General features: G+C 33.8%; 2 protein-coding genes across 8 annotated transcripts in view; both read left to right on the forward strand.

The window, feature by feature from the left end:
• The window catches only part of LOC125053425, a 91,585-nt gene extending 90,759 nt beyond the window's left edge, over nucleotides 1-826 (forward strand). For all 7 annotated transcript variants that reach the window (XM_047654801.1, XM_047654802.1, XM_047654804.1 and 4 more), the window contains one exon: nucleotides 142-826. In XM_047654801.1, coding sequence (XP_047510757.1) covers nucleotides 142-513 — 372 coding nt within the window. In that variant the 3' untranslated portion in view covers nucleotides 514-826. The remainder of the gene's footprint in view (nucleotides 1-141) is intronic.
• A 3,199-nt stretch (nucleotides 827-4,025) lies between these two features.
• Nucleotides 4,026-11,364, forward strand: LOC125052986 (sodium- and chloride-dependent GABA transporter ine-like). Its single transcript, XM_047654120.1, has 4 exons — nucleotides 4,026-4,587; nucleotides 8,070-8,263; nucleotides 10,613-10,747; nucleotides 11,147-11,364. Exons 1-4 carry the CDS (start codon nucleotides 4,178-4,180, stop codon nucleotides 11,362-11,364), a joined length of 957 nt encoding a protein of 318 aa, XP_047510076.1. The 5' UTR covers nucleotides 4,026-4,177.
• The last annotated feature ends 1,418 nt before the right edge of the window (nucleotides 11,365-12,782 follow it).

Here is a 12,782-nt window from a genome sequence, read left to right on the forward strand (position 1 = left end):
TATATGTATTCAATTCACGTAATAAATACAGATTTTTTTTTGACGGTTTGATATCGTTACTAAAATTAATCAAAAGCAGTTAACAGTTATACAAGAGCAAAAATAGTTCGACCCCATAATGTCAAATAATCGAATTTTCAGGTGAACTGCCGGGGTAACGACGCTTTCGGCAAGCGCAAAAAGCGTGACGTAATCGATGACAACTCGTTGTCGGGACGTCTACGTGAGGAGGTGACCGTGGAGTCGAATCAGATCTTGACGTTGGAGCGGCGCGATCCGTCTCGCGCGGCCAGACAACGCGACGCATCAGACGGTCCGACCGGCAACGCCGCCGCCGAGGTGTGCGTTTCGGCAGCCGGGCTGGCGGTGGCGTTGGCGCTGACGGCGCTGCTAGCGCTGGTAGCCGTGGCAGCCGCGGTAGCGTGCTGGCTGGTGGCGTGGCGCCGAGCCCGACCACCCCCAGCTCCTCTGCCCCACCCCCCCGACTTCCCTAATCCCCTCTTCCAGCGCTAAGTGTATATAGAGCCTCTACTATATTAAGTGAAGCATTATTAATGAACTAATCTATCGAACTAGTCGTGCCCCGCTCCTCCGTCGGCGCCGGGCGGTGTCGGTCTCTTTCTAGTACTTCGTGCCGCCGGAGGACCGCCGGGTGAGGCCGTGACGGGCGCTCCTCGCTCGCGCCCGCTGCGTCCTACCTTTTTTTACTTTGTGTTGACGTCGCCTCCTTCGAACGTTGTGATATTATATAAATCGAATCAACGTAATGTTGTGTATATTAATTATCGAATTAGTTTATAAGCAATTAATAAAATAATAATAATAAGTGTCTTTTCATTTATACCTCTGAATAGATTACGGGATGAATGGGATCATAAACACAATGATATTAGTAGGTACTTTAATGTATACCTAGTCTTGCCATAAATACTGAAACAAAGAACAAAAATTCTATTGCAAATAACATTTATTATGTTATGTTAGTTTAATCCATAAATATAAAACAATTTAAAATATAAAAAAAACTTATTCGAAGTGGTAGTTTTTTTGTGTTGTTTGTAATTCTTCCTAGAAAGATATTAGAGCGACTCATGGCCATACATTTTCAGAATCCCTATAAATTTTAATAAGAATAAAGTATTTTTTTTTATAAAAACGCAAAATAAATTATATCTCTGCAGGGGTTGAGCTTAGAGACCTCCCGTAGAACAATTTTTTGCAGCTGATGACCTCATTTATCCCCAGATTTTTCTTTCGCAAACATGGGAAGTCTCATTGTACCTATTAATAGCCCGGTACACAAATATTTGACTAATACCAAGCGTATGGTGAGTTTTAAAAATTGCATTTGGCTCTTTTGTATTGCAATCACAGCGATTCGGTTCTCTTTATCACACCAATTTATTTTAATATTGTAAAATGTATTGGCGCCAAAATTAGAAAACTCATCATATAAAATTAAAAGATTCTAAATTCGAATGTAATAATTTTGTTTATTTTTAATTGTAACAGTATTTATGGCTAAGTATAACATACACTTTGAGTGAACTATTTAAAAAAAAATTGTATAGGTGCAAAAATATACAGATCATATTTGTACTGCTGCTCTATTAGCTTCTATGTAATGGAGCTGTAGATAAGTAACTAATTATATGAGCTAAGGGGGGCACCGCCTTCGCCTTCAAAACATAATACTCTTGAGGCATTCAATTAAGTCATCATCAGGAAATTGATAACAGATCAAAAGTGTCTCTAAATATCACGACAATCAGTTATCATAACACAAATATTAAAACACACTAAGTATATGTATTATTGTAAAGCTTAAAAGGCTAGGTTACCGATTAGTGTTGATATTTAATTGCCCATACGGAACTGTCCCTTTCATTTATTTTACTACCTTATTGTTGATTTACCTGTTTTAATTACTTTAATGCTCATTGTTATTAATATTTTACCGCGGAACTTCCGCGGCGCTTCAACCGCGAGCAAAATATTAAAAAATCAAGTTTTAATAACTTGATTTTTTAATATTTTGCTAAAGAAAAAAGTACAACCGCCGCTTTAAACCTATTCCATAAGTTTTTCATAATAAAATTTATAACATTTTATTCATCACACGCACTGTATAAGTGCTTGTAACTGCTCTTATACTCTTGGTAAGCGCGATCAACTTTAACGCGCCGTCGTTATTGTGTCAAAAAATTAAGAAGTTAAAAAGTTATGAAGGGAAATTTTCTAATCCTTATAAGTATGGAAGTGGTGTTTGAACATGCCCTCGTGCCGTCGGCGTTCATGTAAAGTTGTCAATTCTGCTGCACCTGCTGTTTAGGTCCTTTGATCGTGTTGAAAATCCATCCCATTGTAGTATGTGAAAGCGAACTAGTGTCTCGGTGCATACACTAGTGCACATTTCCTGCATGAAAATCATAAAATTGGTCTTCCGCTTGAAACATTACAGAGATTTAAGCGACAAGTACATTTTAGCATATGCGCGCGCGAGAGCGGACATTACTTCATGAGTTTAGTTACATACATCGTTATATACTTAGAACTCATCCTAGGATTGGAAAACAAAAGAACGAAGACGAAAAAACATTGTTTGGCGAGGGAAGTGTACTACGAAAGTGACGTAAAAGTCAAGACAGAGAGACAGACACCTGTGAACTTTAATAAAAGTACCAGCTGTAGTATTTAAAAATCAGTAAGCAGATCTACAAAAAGTAAGCCCTTTCTATTAAATAGTTCACAGATCCTAACTGGAGAAAAAAATCAACCTATCATTGTACAATACGCAATGTTTGAGGAGAAGCAATGTAGAATAATAAGTTATAATCTAAGCGTTACTAAATCATATCTACTTCTCAAATATGTTTTTCCATTTTCTATAAATGCTAATAATAGTTATGTAAAATCGTGCTGAAAGATGATTAGCATGTTTAGAGGAGGGGCGTGACACATAATATTTATTGCCAAACCAATCAAATATCCTAGTTAAATTGTATTATCTGAACGAACGATCCACAAATGTAACGAAATAGTTCAGGAAGGAGGTTGTAAAAATGACGAAAATTCTCCCAAAAACTACTTATAATCTTCTATGGTGAGTTCTTTTATAATTAAATTATGATTGCAAATTTCTTAATGGATCCAAATTTCTAGTAAATATTTTAATTAATCTCCGTACATTCCATACCATAGTAGTGTAATCCAATTTGTGCCAACGCTGCTCGAAAAATTATCACTCGATTAAATTTGTCAAATAACTGCATATTATATGTAAATATATATCACTTTTAAATGCGTTGCGTTGATGTGGGATCTGTCTGTGTCTGCATTTACCATGGAGGATGTTCGAAGGAGTTGTTCGGAGTTGTTCTGGCAGTCTAAGTGTCCATTGGCGGCGGATATCACTTAACATAATATATATTACCTAAGCCTCATATCCATTTGCCCCTGTTCTATAAAAATAAATATAACAACCGCTGATTTTAAAGGTGATGTATAAGAAAATTATATATGAATATTTCCTTGAAAGTAATTAATTATTATATAGGTATTTATTGTAAGGAAATTTATTGGTACAAAGCAAACAAACAAAAAGTAGTACGAAGTACATAAAAAAATTCAGGATTCCAATCATCGCTACACTGTTTATTATTATTTGCTTAAAGTGAATACATTTTATATTATTATAACGAATTATTATAATACGACCATCAAAATTAATCTATATACGATTTTCTATATTAAGTTCTTCAGCCTATAAGTATATATACTTCAATAAATTATATTACCGATGAAGGCACTAGCACATAATTTACTTCTGTTTATTTAAATAAGCCAGGATGATCGCACATAATATATGTACATACAAAGATTTTGATTTTGTACAACGCCTAATCACAAGTTGCGCGGGCGCAAGTAGCGTATCGCGGTCATCATGGCGCATGCGTGGCCCTCGACCCGCCCCCCACCTCTTCCTGTACTCGCCCCACTCCGCAATATAACAGAATTACATTGTGTTTACGAACTGTCGCGATTGACGATGACAAACCAGTCGGTCGGCCACCTAACCCGATCTCGCTCGCTGTGTCGGTAAATTACTCATAAGTCGCGGGTTGCCAGTGGCAAACGCGGAGTCGATCACCGCGTAATGACCCTGTGACGTGATAACATGAGCAAAGACGTAGAAGATATCTCAGAGGAAGCCACCTCGCCAACTCTGGCCGTCCACGTGGATCACTACGATGGGTCAGATTTGGAAAATTCAAAACTGTTATATTTACAATCACCGACTCCGACCGTAACGCCATCTGGCCAAATGCGCAAGGTGAAAAGTTTTACCGATACTCACCGTATACGAGATGTGAATGCTGCGTCCGGTGCAGCCTCTGCGAGGAGTCTGCGTCCTTATGAACATGTGATCGCTTACCCAGACGGCTCTGAGTCCAGCACAAACCACTATGCTCCTTCTGTTCGCTCCCTTGCATCTATTGGGATGGGGTGCACGGATGGCCGGAAAATGGTCATACGACGCGTCCCAACTTCTCCTACCGAATTGTTTCATCTCGTTCGTCCTCCTACGTGAGTATAATATGGGAACGGATGTCACTTCCTTTAAGAACCCATTATTCTATTGAACTAAACACTGCTTTAGCGACATTTCTGTGTAGTTCCACGGTTTAGTTTTAGATTTAACAATAATTCTATTCACGTAAGTTAAATTTTCTGGAAAATATATTCAATAATAATAAACCTATAACTATACTACATTGTTCGGGCAATTATTAAATTGTTGTAATTAAATTAAACCCGTTGAGACCTGTTAGGGAAAAGGTGTATATAAATAAGGAAAAATCCTTTTGTATATTCTATAAAAACTTCATCCAACAGTAGTTTCACAAAATGAGACTCTTCTAAACCCGTTCAAGTTAATTAGGCCTGTAACTTCTTAGATTGTATTATCAATTATACCAATTATTTTTGATAAACAAAACATTCAAGTAGTAAGTATACTAGGATACTTACAATATTCAGAATGTCAAAAAAAAATCTTTACAAAGAAGGGATATTATAGTAATTTACTCTTAGTTCTTATGTACAAATATAATTAAAAGTAGAGACACTAATTAAATGTTGTTGATAAAAGTTCGCTCAAGAAGAATAATATACAATACGAAAAATATATTTTTGGGTATTTTGTGCTTAGTGTTCGCTATGTTATGAAATAAATGCTTTATGCTATAATAATACATATTGATCGTATAATATAGTATAATAATTTGTATTGTACATTTACGAAAACAATATAAAAAGTCTCACATTTATATTAAACTTTAAGTTTTCTAGACAAAGTAATTCATAAGAAATAAATGTCACAATATCGGCAAACATATTGTCCTGTCCTAAAGCGTGGCTCTACCTAATTTGCATTATATAGCATTTTTTATTTAGATGTCAATCTATTGGGATTTATAGATGGTTTTCCAAAATGTTTTATTTTGTATATTATCATCGACGTAAGCATTCCATAATCATAAATCGCAAGATAACTTTGATAGTGGGATTACATTTTGCAGTGTTCACAAAATGCATAGAGAATTAACGTGTCAACTTATATATTACTGATCACAAAAGAATTTTAATGCTCAATAGTAAAATTCTATTTGAGAAATATTAGGGAATGTTTTTGTCACCTTGAAGGTCAATTCAGGCCGAGATAAGGCTGCAACGCAACGTCGCCCTTCAGTTTTCATACACACCATAGTTACAACGATTGATCGCAAGTTCGGTCTTATCACAGTTTATTTGATAATGATTATAAAAACGTTTACGTACTTACGACTTGACATCTAAGGATTACACTGTTCATTTTTAAACTCTCGTCAAATGTTTATTTACTCGCAAATAGGTATTATACGTTATCAGACTAAGTCTTTATTTCTTAAAATTTGAATTATGGTTTTATTACTAGTACAAAGAACAATGACAGTTTAAATTGTTACGTTGTATCCTGTTTCCGGCTTGTCATGGTATAAATCCAATTTTTAATTTGATTATCGATTTGATTTCGGTACAATCTGTAGGTATAAAATATATATTTATTTTATACATAAGGCGACGCTTAAACATGTATATATATTATATATACATATCAATATATTGAAGCGAACACCACACACCGGAAACAATAATTGGTTTGCCGATAAGTTATGAGATTTTTTTTATCATTCTTTTTAAATCCAATAATAAATATGACAACTAAATTTAAGTAAGTTCTGGCGTCTCCCATGACAATTAAGACCACAAGACAACATTTATTTTAGACTTATATGAAACAACGCGTTACTTATATGTATATAATTTTATAAATATAAATTCTCACGAGTTGCAAACGAATGCGATCGCCATATTTATAATTATTTATGTTAAACCTTGAATTATAAAACTTTTCCAAACGTTAAGGTTGAGGCCATAGAGATTTTCTGAATGATATATGTAACTTATGTAAGTATATGAAAAACAATTGACATTTCGTCTAAATTATATAAAAAATATAATAATAGTATCTAGTCCTGGGTCAATGGGGTGCTTTAAATAACTCTGAATACTGTTTTCACTATATATGTACCTCTCACGTATAACAAAATATTAAATTTATGCTTAATGAAATGTTAGAGAGTGCCTGCGTTTGGCTGCGAGGCGTAACCCCGAGAATTTAGCCTCGCTTGTAAAACTAAGAAAGTCTGAGTGAGCAAAATGTACGGTCTTGGCTCGTACAAATATGACACTTTTTGAGTATTTTCACTTATTGATTAATTCTTTCAAGTGGTATAGTCCGGGATCCATCGCCCATTTTTGCACTTGATTACTATCAAGCTAATTTTCCGTGAGTAGTTTTATTTTGATGAGACGCCCAATAATTTCCTGTACGAAACTCTCGATTGTGGTAGCTAACAGAAGTAGCAAGGATAAAATATGTTGATTTGATGATTCTCAAATATTTATTACTAACTGATTTTTTTTTGTTAAATCTCAAGACATTTTTATCTAAATTATTCGAAAAAATATTTGTCCTACAAAATCTATGGTTTGATCAAAGAGTCCCCTCCTTCCGACATGTATCGATAACGAGGTCATCATAAATTATTACTAACCAGCTGATTTTTTTTTTTACTTAGTTAATATTTATGTTATTTAACAGACATATTGTCCTACCTATCGTATATATAATCTTTTTACGATTAGGTGCCAAACATGTCATCAAATAATAAATTGCATTGAACTCAATTTAGTAGTTTTATGTTTTATGTAACCTAATTAGGGTAATAATCAGGCTTTTAAAAGCATTATGACGTTATTATTTATGCCTGGTTTTTTACAAATCCTTTGAGCTGTATGACCTTTCCTTTATCCGAGGTTTATCCATCTGTATTTATTAGTTTGCTTAATTAGACGAGTAATCTTGTTAAACAGACGTCTATATACTGTAATGTCTTGTAAAAAATCTTAACTTATAACAAATTCAGTTCAGAAATGTGTATATTGCTATATTATGGTTGTATTATGGTAGACACTGTATACATATGTGTGTGTTTCTTTCACTGTATTTTTTGTGTATTAATTATATTTTTCTTGACGATATTCATATTAACATATAACATATGTTTTTTTACTAAGTTATAGTTGTCATGTTACACGAGTGTTATTAACTATAACATCTTTTCCGCTATTTGGTACTTATAAACAAATGTATATTAATAGCCAAGCAAAGCAGTAACCTTCTATGAAAACTACATATAATTCTGTTATGTAGTTGTACAGTGGAACAAACAGACACAATTTTTTTGGTAACTTGTAGTTATATTCACTTCAGAATTTTTCTTTAAAAATTCAATTATATAGAATTAAAATTTGCATCAACTGTCGTTCCTATTCAACAACACCTTGACTTAGTCATAGTAATTTTGTATTTATCATTTTTTTTTAATTATTATTAGGTACTATGTAGGTTTAGAATATTGTGGATACTGATTAAAGAAGTAAACTATGGTCTTATTTTTCAGGCCACCCGATGAAGACACCGCGTCTCACGACAGTGACTGTGGAGAGGAAGAAGAAGATGCTGAAACGGTGCACCTGAAGCCGCGAAGACCTTTTTGGGCAAACAAAATGCAATTTGTGCTGGCATGCGTTGGCTATTCCGTCGGACTTGGCAACGTTTGGCGATTTCCGTATTTATGTTACAAAAGTGGTGGAGGTATGTACCACTTACTATCTAATAAAATCGCTATAGTATGGATAACTAAAATAAATCATTGTCAAAGTCTAAAAGGCCCTTTCTGCGCATATTTGCATGTGTACTCTAAAGCAAATACATACCTTAAATTTGTATAGATATAGATATGTATTTGGAAGGAACAAAAATACTAAACAGATTTTTACTGATTTTAAAGAGTGAAGAAAGATGAGGTTCAGAATACTTATATCTTTTTAGTCTCATCTACGACTTCAAAGGTACTATTAGATATACAATTTAGTATAACTATAGATGATTAGAATTAATCGAACGAGAAACTGCCGCCATCATTATGAACTCAACGCTACAACACCTTTTCTATCTTTACTTTTTAATGGACATCAAAAACCTCGAAGAACGAGGTTTAGAATTCGACACGTAAATATTTTTTGAGTGTGAATGATTTGCAAATGTAATAAAACGTTAACCAAAGCTAAATAATCGTTCACGACTTAACTTAGTCAATACGCAAAATGGACTTATCTCGTGGTTTCATTGTATTCCACATTAGACGGTGTAAATTAGTTTGATATGTATTGTAAACTGATACGACACGATGCATGCTGCTCACGCGTCCTTTCAAGATATCAAATGATATATTGCTGTGATTTATTTAAAATTTAAATGTCATACAATACGAACTAGTAGGTATAGTCAGCAAAATCAACAGCTTGGCCAGTCCCGGTACCATAAGTTCAATAAATTTTGCGTCCCCACTAAAGCGATTATCAGCATGGTGTCTTCTATTTTCTTTTTTCGTTATGTTAGCACTTGGCAGTGAAAAATTTTGCCCGAACCAGTCGAGTTGACTGTTTTAATTGACAATTTATTTTGTTGATTGTACATTTATATAAATATTATAAAATGCAACCAACATCAAGTAACCACGATATCTGATACGATAAGTAATACTTTATGTTCTTTATATAAGTATAAATCACTTCTAGTAAAACATAAAATAAATGATTTGACATAGGAACCAAAGTAAATATGTTTTAAATGAACTACTATCAAACATTTTAAAATACATTCCGTGTAAAATTCAAACGAAACCATAGGATAAGTTTCTTTGTTTAATAACATAAAAATTATTACCTGATACAACCATTCTGTGATAAAAGTACTTTATCACAAAATTAAGGAAACGATTAGATAGGTATTTGCCGAACAGAATTGTAAAATCTAAATTCAGGCAGGGCACATATATGACCAATACCTACGTCATTTATTGTATAATTTTGACATGTTAATTTATAGGTTGCTCAGTAGTTCCTCTGTAGCTCAGATGGTTTAAATCTAATATGTAAAATTCTCGTGTCACAATTTTCGTTCCCATACTCCTTCGAATCGGCTCGACCGATTCTTATGAATTGTTTTATGCATATTCAGTTAGTCTGAGAATCGGCTACTATCTATCTTTCAAATCCCTAAGTGATAAGGTGTGTCCACCTCAAAAAATTTTTTTTTATTTTTTAAACAAAATTGTTTATTTTTATTTTTTTATGATACAACATACAAAAATACATAAAACTCCTAATTTTACCCCTCTACGATCAACCTCTATTTTTTATTATCGTAGATAGTTATTTTTATTAAACTAAAAAATGTTTCCTAGAAATAATATACATGGCAAAACAACGTTTGCCGGATCAGCTATTATTACTACAATAATATATTTTCTAGCAAATGCCTATTTCATTCCTTATATTATGTTAGTCAAATAAGTCGGGATATGTTTTCTGTTTCATGGGGTATAGTTACGAGACTTGAAATCGGTAGGAAGATGAATGAAAAAACGATACGATATAGCAGATAGCACTTGAAGTATTGTAATAGTTTATGAAATATTATAGTTTCTTTAGGCGAAGGGTAATTACAATTTTGAAAGTACATTTAGATACACGCAAGAAACTATAGATTTTCATTATTACTCTGGTTAACTACCTTGGAGAAGATCAATAGAGTGGAATCTGCGTTCCTACTTGAGGTAGTCTTAAAATGATACAGTAATGATCGGGTTAATTGCGTAAAGTCTCCGGGTCAATTTAGATATTGTACTAATGACGCAACTACAGCACCCATTACGTTCAGGTAAACAAATAGTGATTAACCGTATGATTAAAACCATCAAATTGGTTTAGCTATTAAACTTTAGCGTGTGTAACGTGAGAGTTAACCCTTAGAAACTGGGTCTTTCCCTTAACTTTAAGGCTATGATTTTAGCTAAGTTTACTACAATGTTTTTGTTTTATCACGAGGGTGCTACGACAATTATGACGTAATTAGAATAATGACAATGTATATTTACAGGTGCGTTCCTGATTCCTTACTTCATAATACTTCTGGTATGTGGCGTGCCTATGCTTTTCATGGAATTAGCGATAGGCCAGTACACAGCCCATGGCCCCATCGGCGCGCTCTCTCAAATATGTCCATTGTTGAAAGGTATTTTAAACTGAATATCGCTTATAACAAATTCAAGGGCGAACATTTGCCTATTATGAACGCGTGCTATCTATTGTTAGAAATATTGTATTATGAAAATAAAAAAATTAAAATTATATCAGATACGCCTGTAATATCATTATACTATTATAATATACCTACTATGGATTACCTATAGGTGTTTTTATCATTTCAGTCGTGTTACAGTATTGTATTTGAGATTTAATCCAATTACATTATTTAGCTAATTAGAATAACAATGGATTATGAAATTGACGTTAAAACTTACTTTTAAATGCTAAAATCAAAATTTTATTAAATACATTTCTTTTTCTGACTTCACCTGGTTCTTAAGTGTCAAAAGACTTTAAATACTAATATCTGCTCTCTTCCTTCTAGGGGCCGGACTTGCAAGTGTTGTTATCTCGTTTTTAATGTCCACATATTACGCAGTGATCATCGCATGGGCTATTTATTACTTCTTTACATCATTTAAATCAGAAGTCCCCTGGGCAACGTGCTCCAATCGATGGAATACGCCTTCTTGCTGGATCCCAAATCATAACATTACAAAACCTAATGGATCGCAGACACCCACAGAACAATTTTTCGAGTAAGGTTTCATTTAGATAATATTGATGAGAAAACGTAACGTTTTAAAACAAAACTAACCTGCGATGCCCATTGCAATGCAAGTTTGATGCGGCCTATCTAAAACGATATTCCTGTAACGTTTAACAACTTACCAAATACAATTAAATTGCAAATATAATATTTATATATAATAAATATAATAGGTATCTTAATATAATATGCAAGAAAAGCAATGGTAGGTACTATTATTATTTATCAAAATGTTTTATTTTCAGGAAAAAAGTATTAAGTATGAGTGACGGTATTGAGTTTCCGGGGGGTATGCGGTGGGAGCTGGCAGCTTGTTTGGTGTGTGCTTGGTTGCTCGTCTACTTTGCACTTTGGAAAAGCATAAAGTCATCCGCAAAAGTTAGATACATAACGACTACTCTGCCGTTCCTACTTATTATAGTATTTCTTGGGAGGTCATTGACTCTTGATGGAGCAGATGAAGGTTTAAGATTCTTTTTCAAACCAGATTGGGAATTATTGAAACAATCGCGACCATGGGTTAATGCAGCTTCACAAATTTTCAACTCTATCGGCATTGCTTTCGGCTCTATGATTATGTTTGCGTCATACAATCGCTTTGACAATAATTTTCTCCATGACACCTTGGCAGTCTCACTGATCAACGCAGTGACCAGTCTGATAGTGGGAATTTTCACATTCGCAACCATAGGAAATATTGCAACTGAACAAAACACGAGTGTGAAAGACGTCATTGCAGATAGTGAGTATTGAATGATAATATAGCAATTTGAATAGTAAACTGCCTATTAACACAAATCTTAACCTATTTACTTATAATATATTATTTATAATACATTAATATATTATCAACGTTTTAGGTGTACGTTAAATAAATAATAATGTATCCCCGTTGTTCCAGGTCCTGGGCTTCTTTTTGTCGTTTATCCACAAGCAATTGCAAAAATGCCTGCCTCCCAATTATGGGCCGTGTTATTTTTCTTTATGTTCCTTTGTCTGGGACTAAATAGTCAGGTGATTTTTTTTACTACATTATTGGAAGGTTTTTAACAAAATAGAAAAAAAAACTAATGATTTAATCTTGATTTTCAGTTTGCAATCGTAGAAGTCGTTGTAACATCAATTCAAGACGGATTCCCTGATATGATACGAAGAAAACTGGTTTATCATGAGTTATTAGTCCTTCTTGTTTGTGGAATTTCAATGGTCTTCGGTCTACCTCACATAATCCAAAGTGGGATATATCTATTCCAATTAATGGACTACTACGCTGCCTCCCTTACCATAACATATCTTGCATTTTTCGAAGTAGTGGGGATAGCATGGTTTTACGGTGTAGAAAAATTATCTCGGAACATAAAACAAATGACAGGTAAAACCAAATAAGATAATATTTATCGTTTTCGCCGCT

Source organism: Pieris napi, chromosome 10 (genome assembly GCF_905475465.1).
Source record: "Pieris napi chromosome 10, ilPieNapi1.2, whole genome shotgun sequence".
Lineage (NCBI taxonomy): Eukaryota > Metazoa > Arthropoda > Insecta > Lepidoptera > Pieridae > Pieris > Pieris napi.

Bases quoted from the DNA above. Each gene is read 5' to 3' on its own strand.
- LOC125052986 (XM_047654120.1), top strand. From the start codon at position 4,178: ATGAGCAAAGACGTAGAAGATATCTCAGAGGAAGCCACCTCGCCAACT. The intron at 4,588-8,069 runs GTGAGTATAATA...CTTATTTTTCAG, and splicing joins CATCTCGTTCGTCCTCCTAC to GCCACCCGATGAAGACACCG. The intron at 8,264-10,612 runs GTATGTACCACT...GTATATTTACAG, and splicing joins ATGTTACAAAAGTGGTGGAG to GTGCGTTCCTGATTCCTTAC.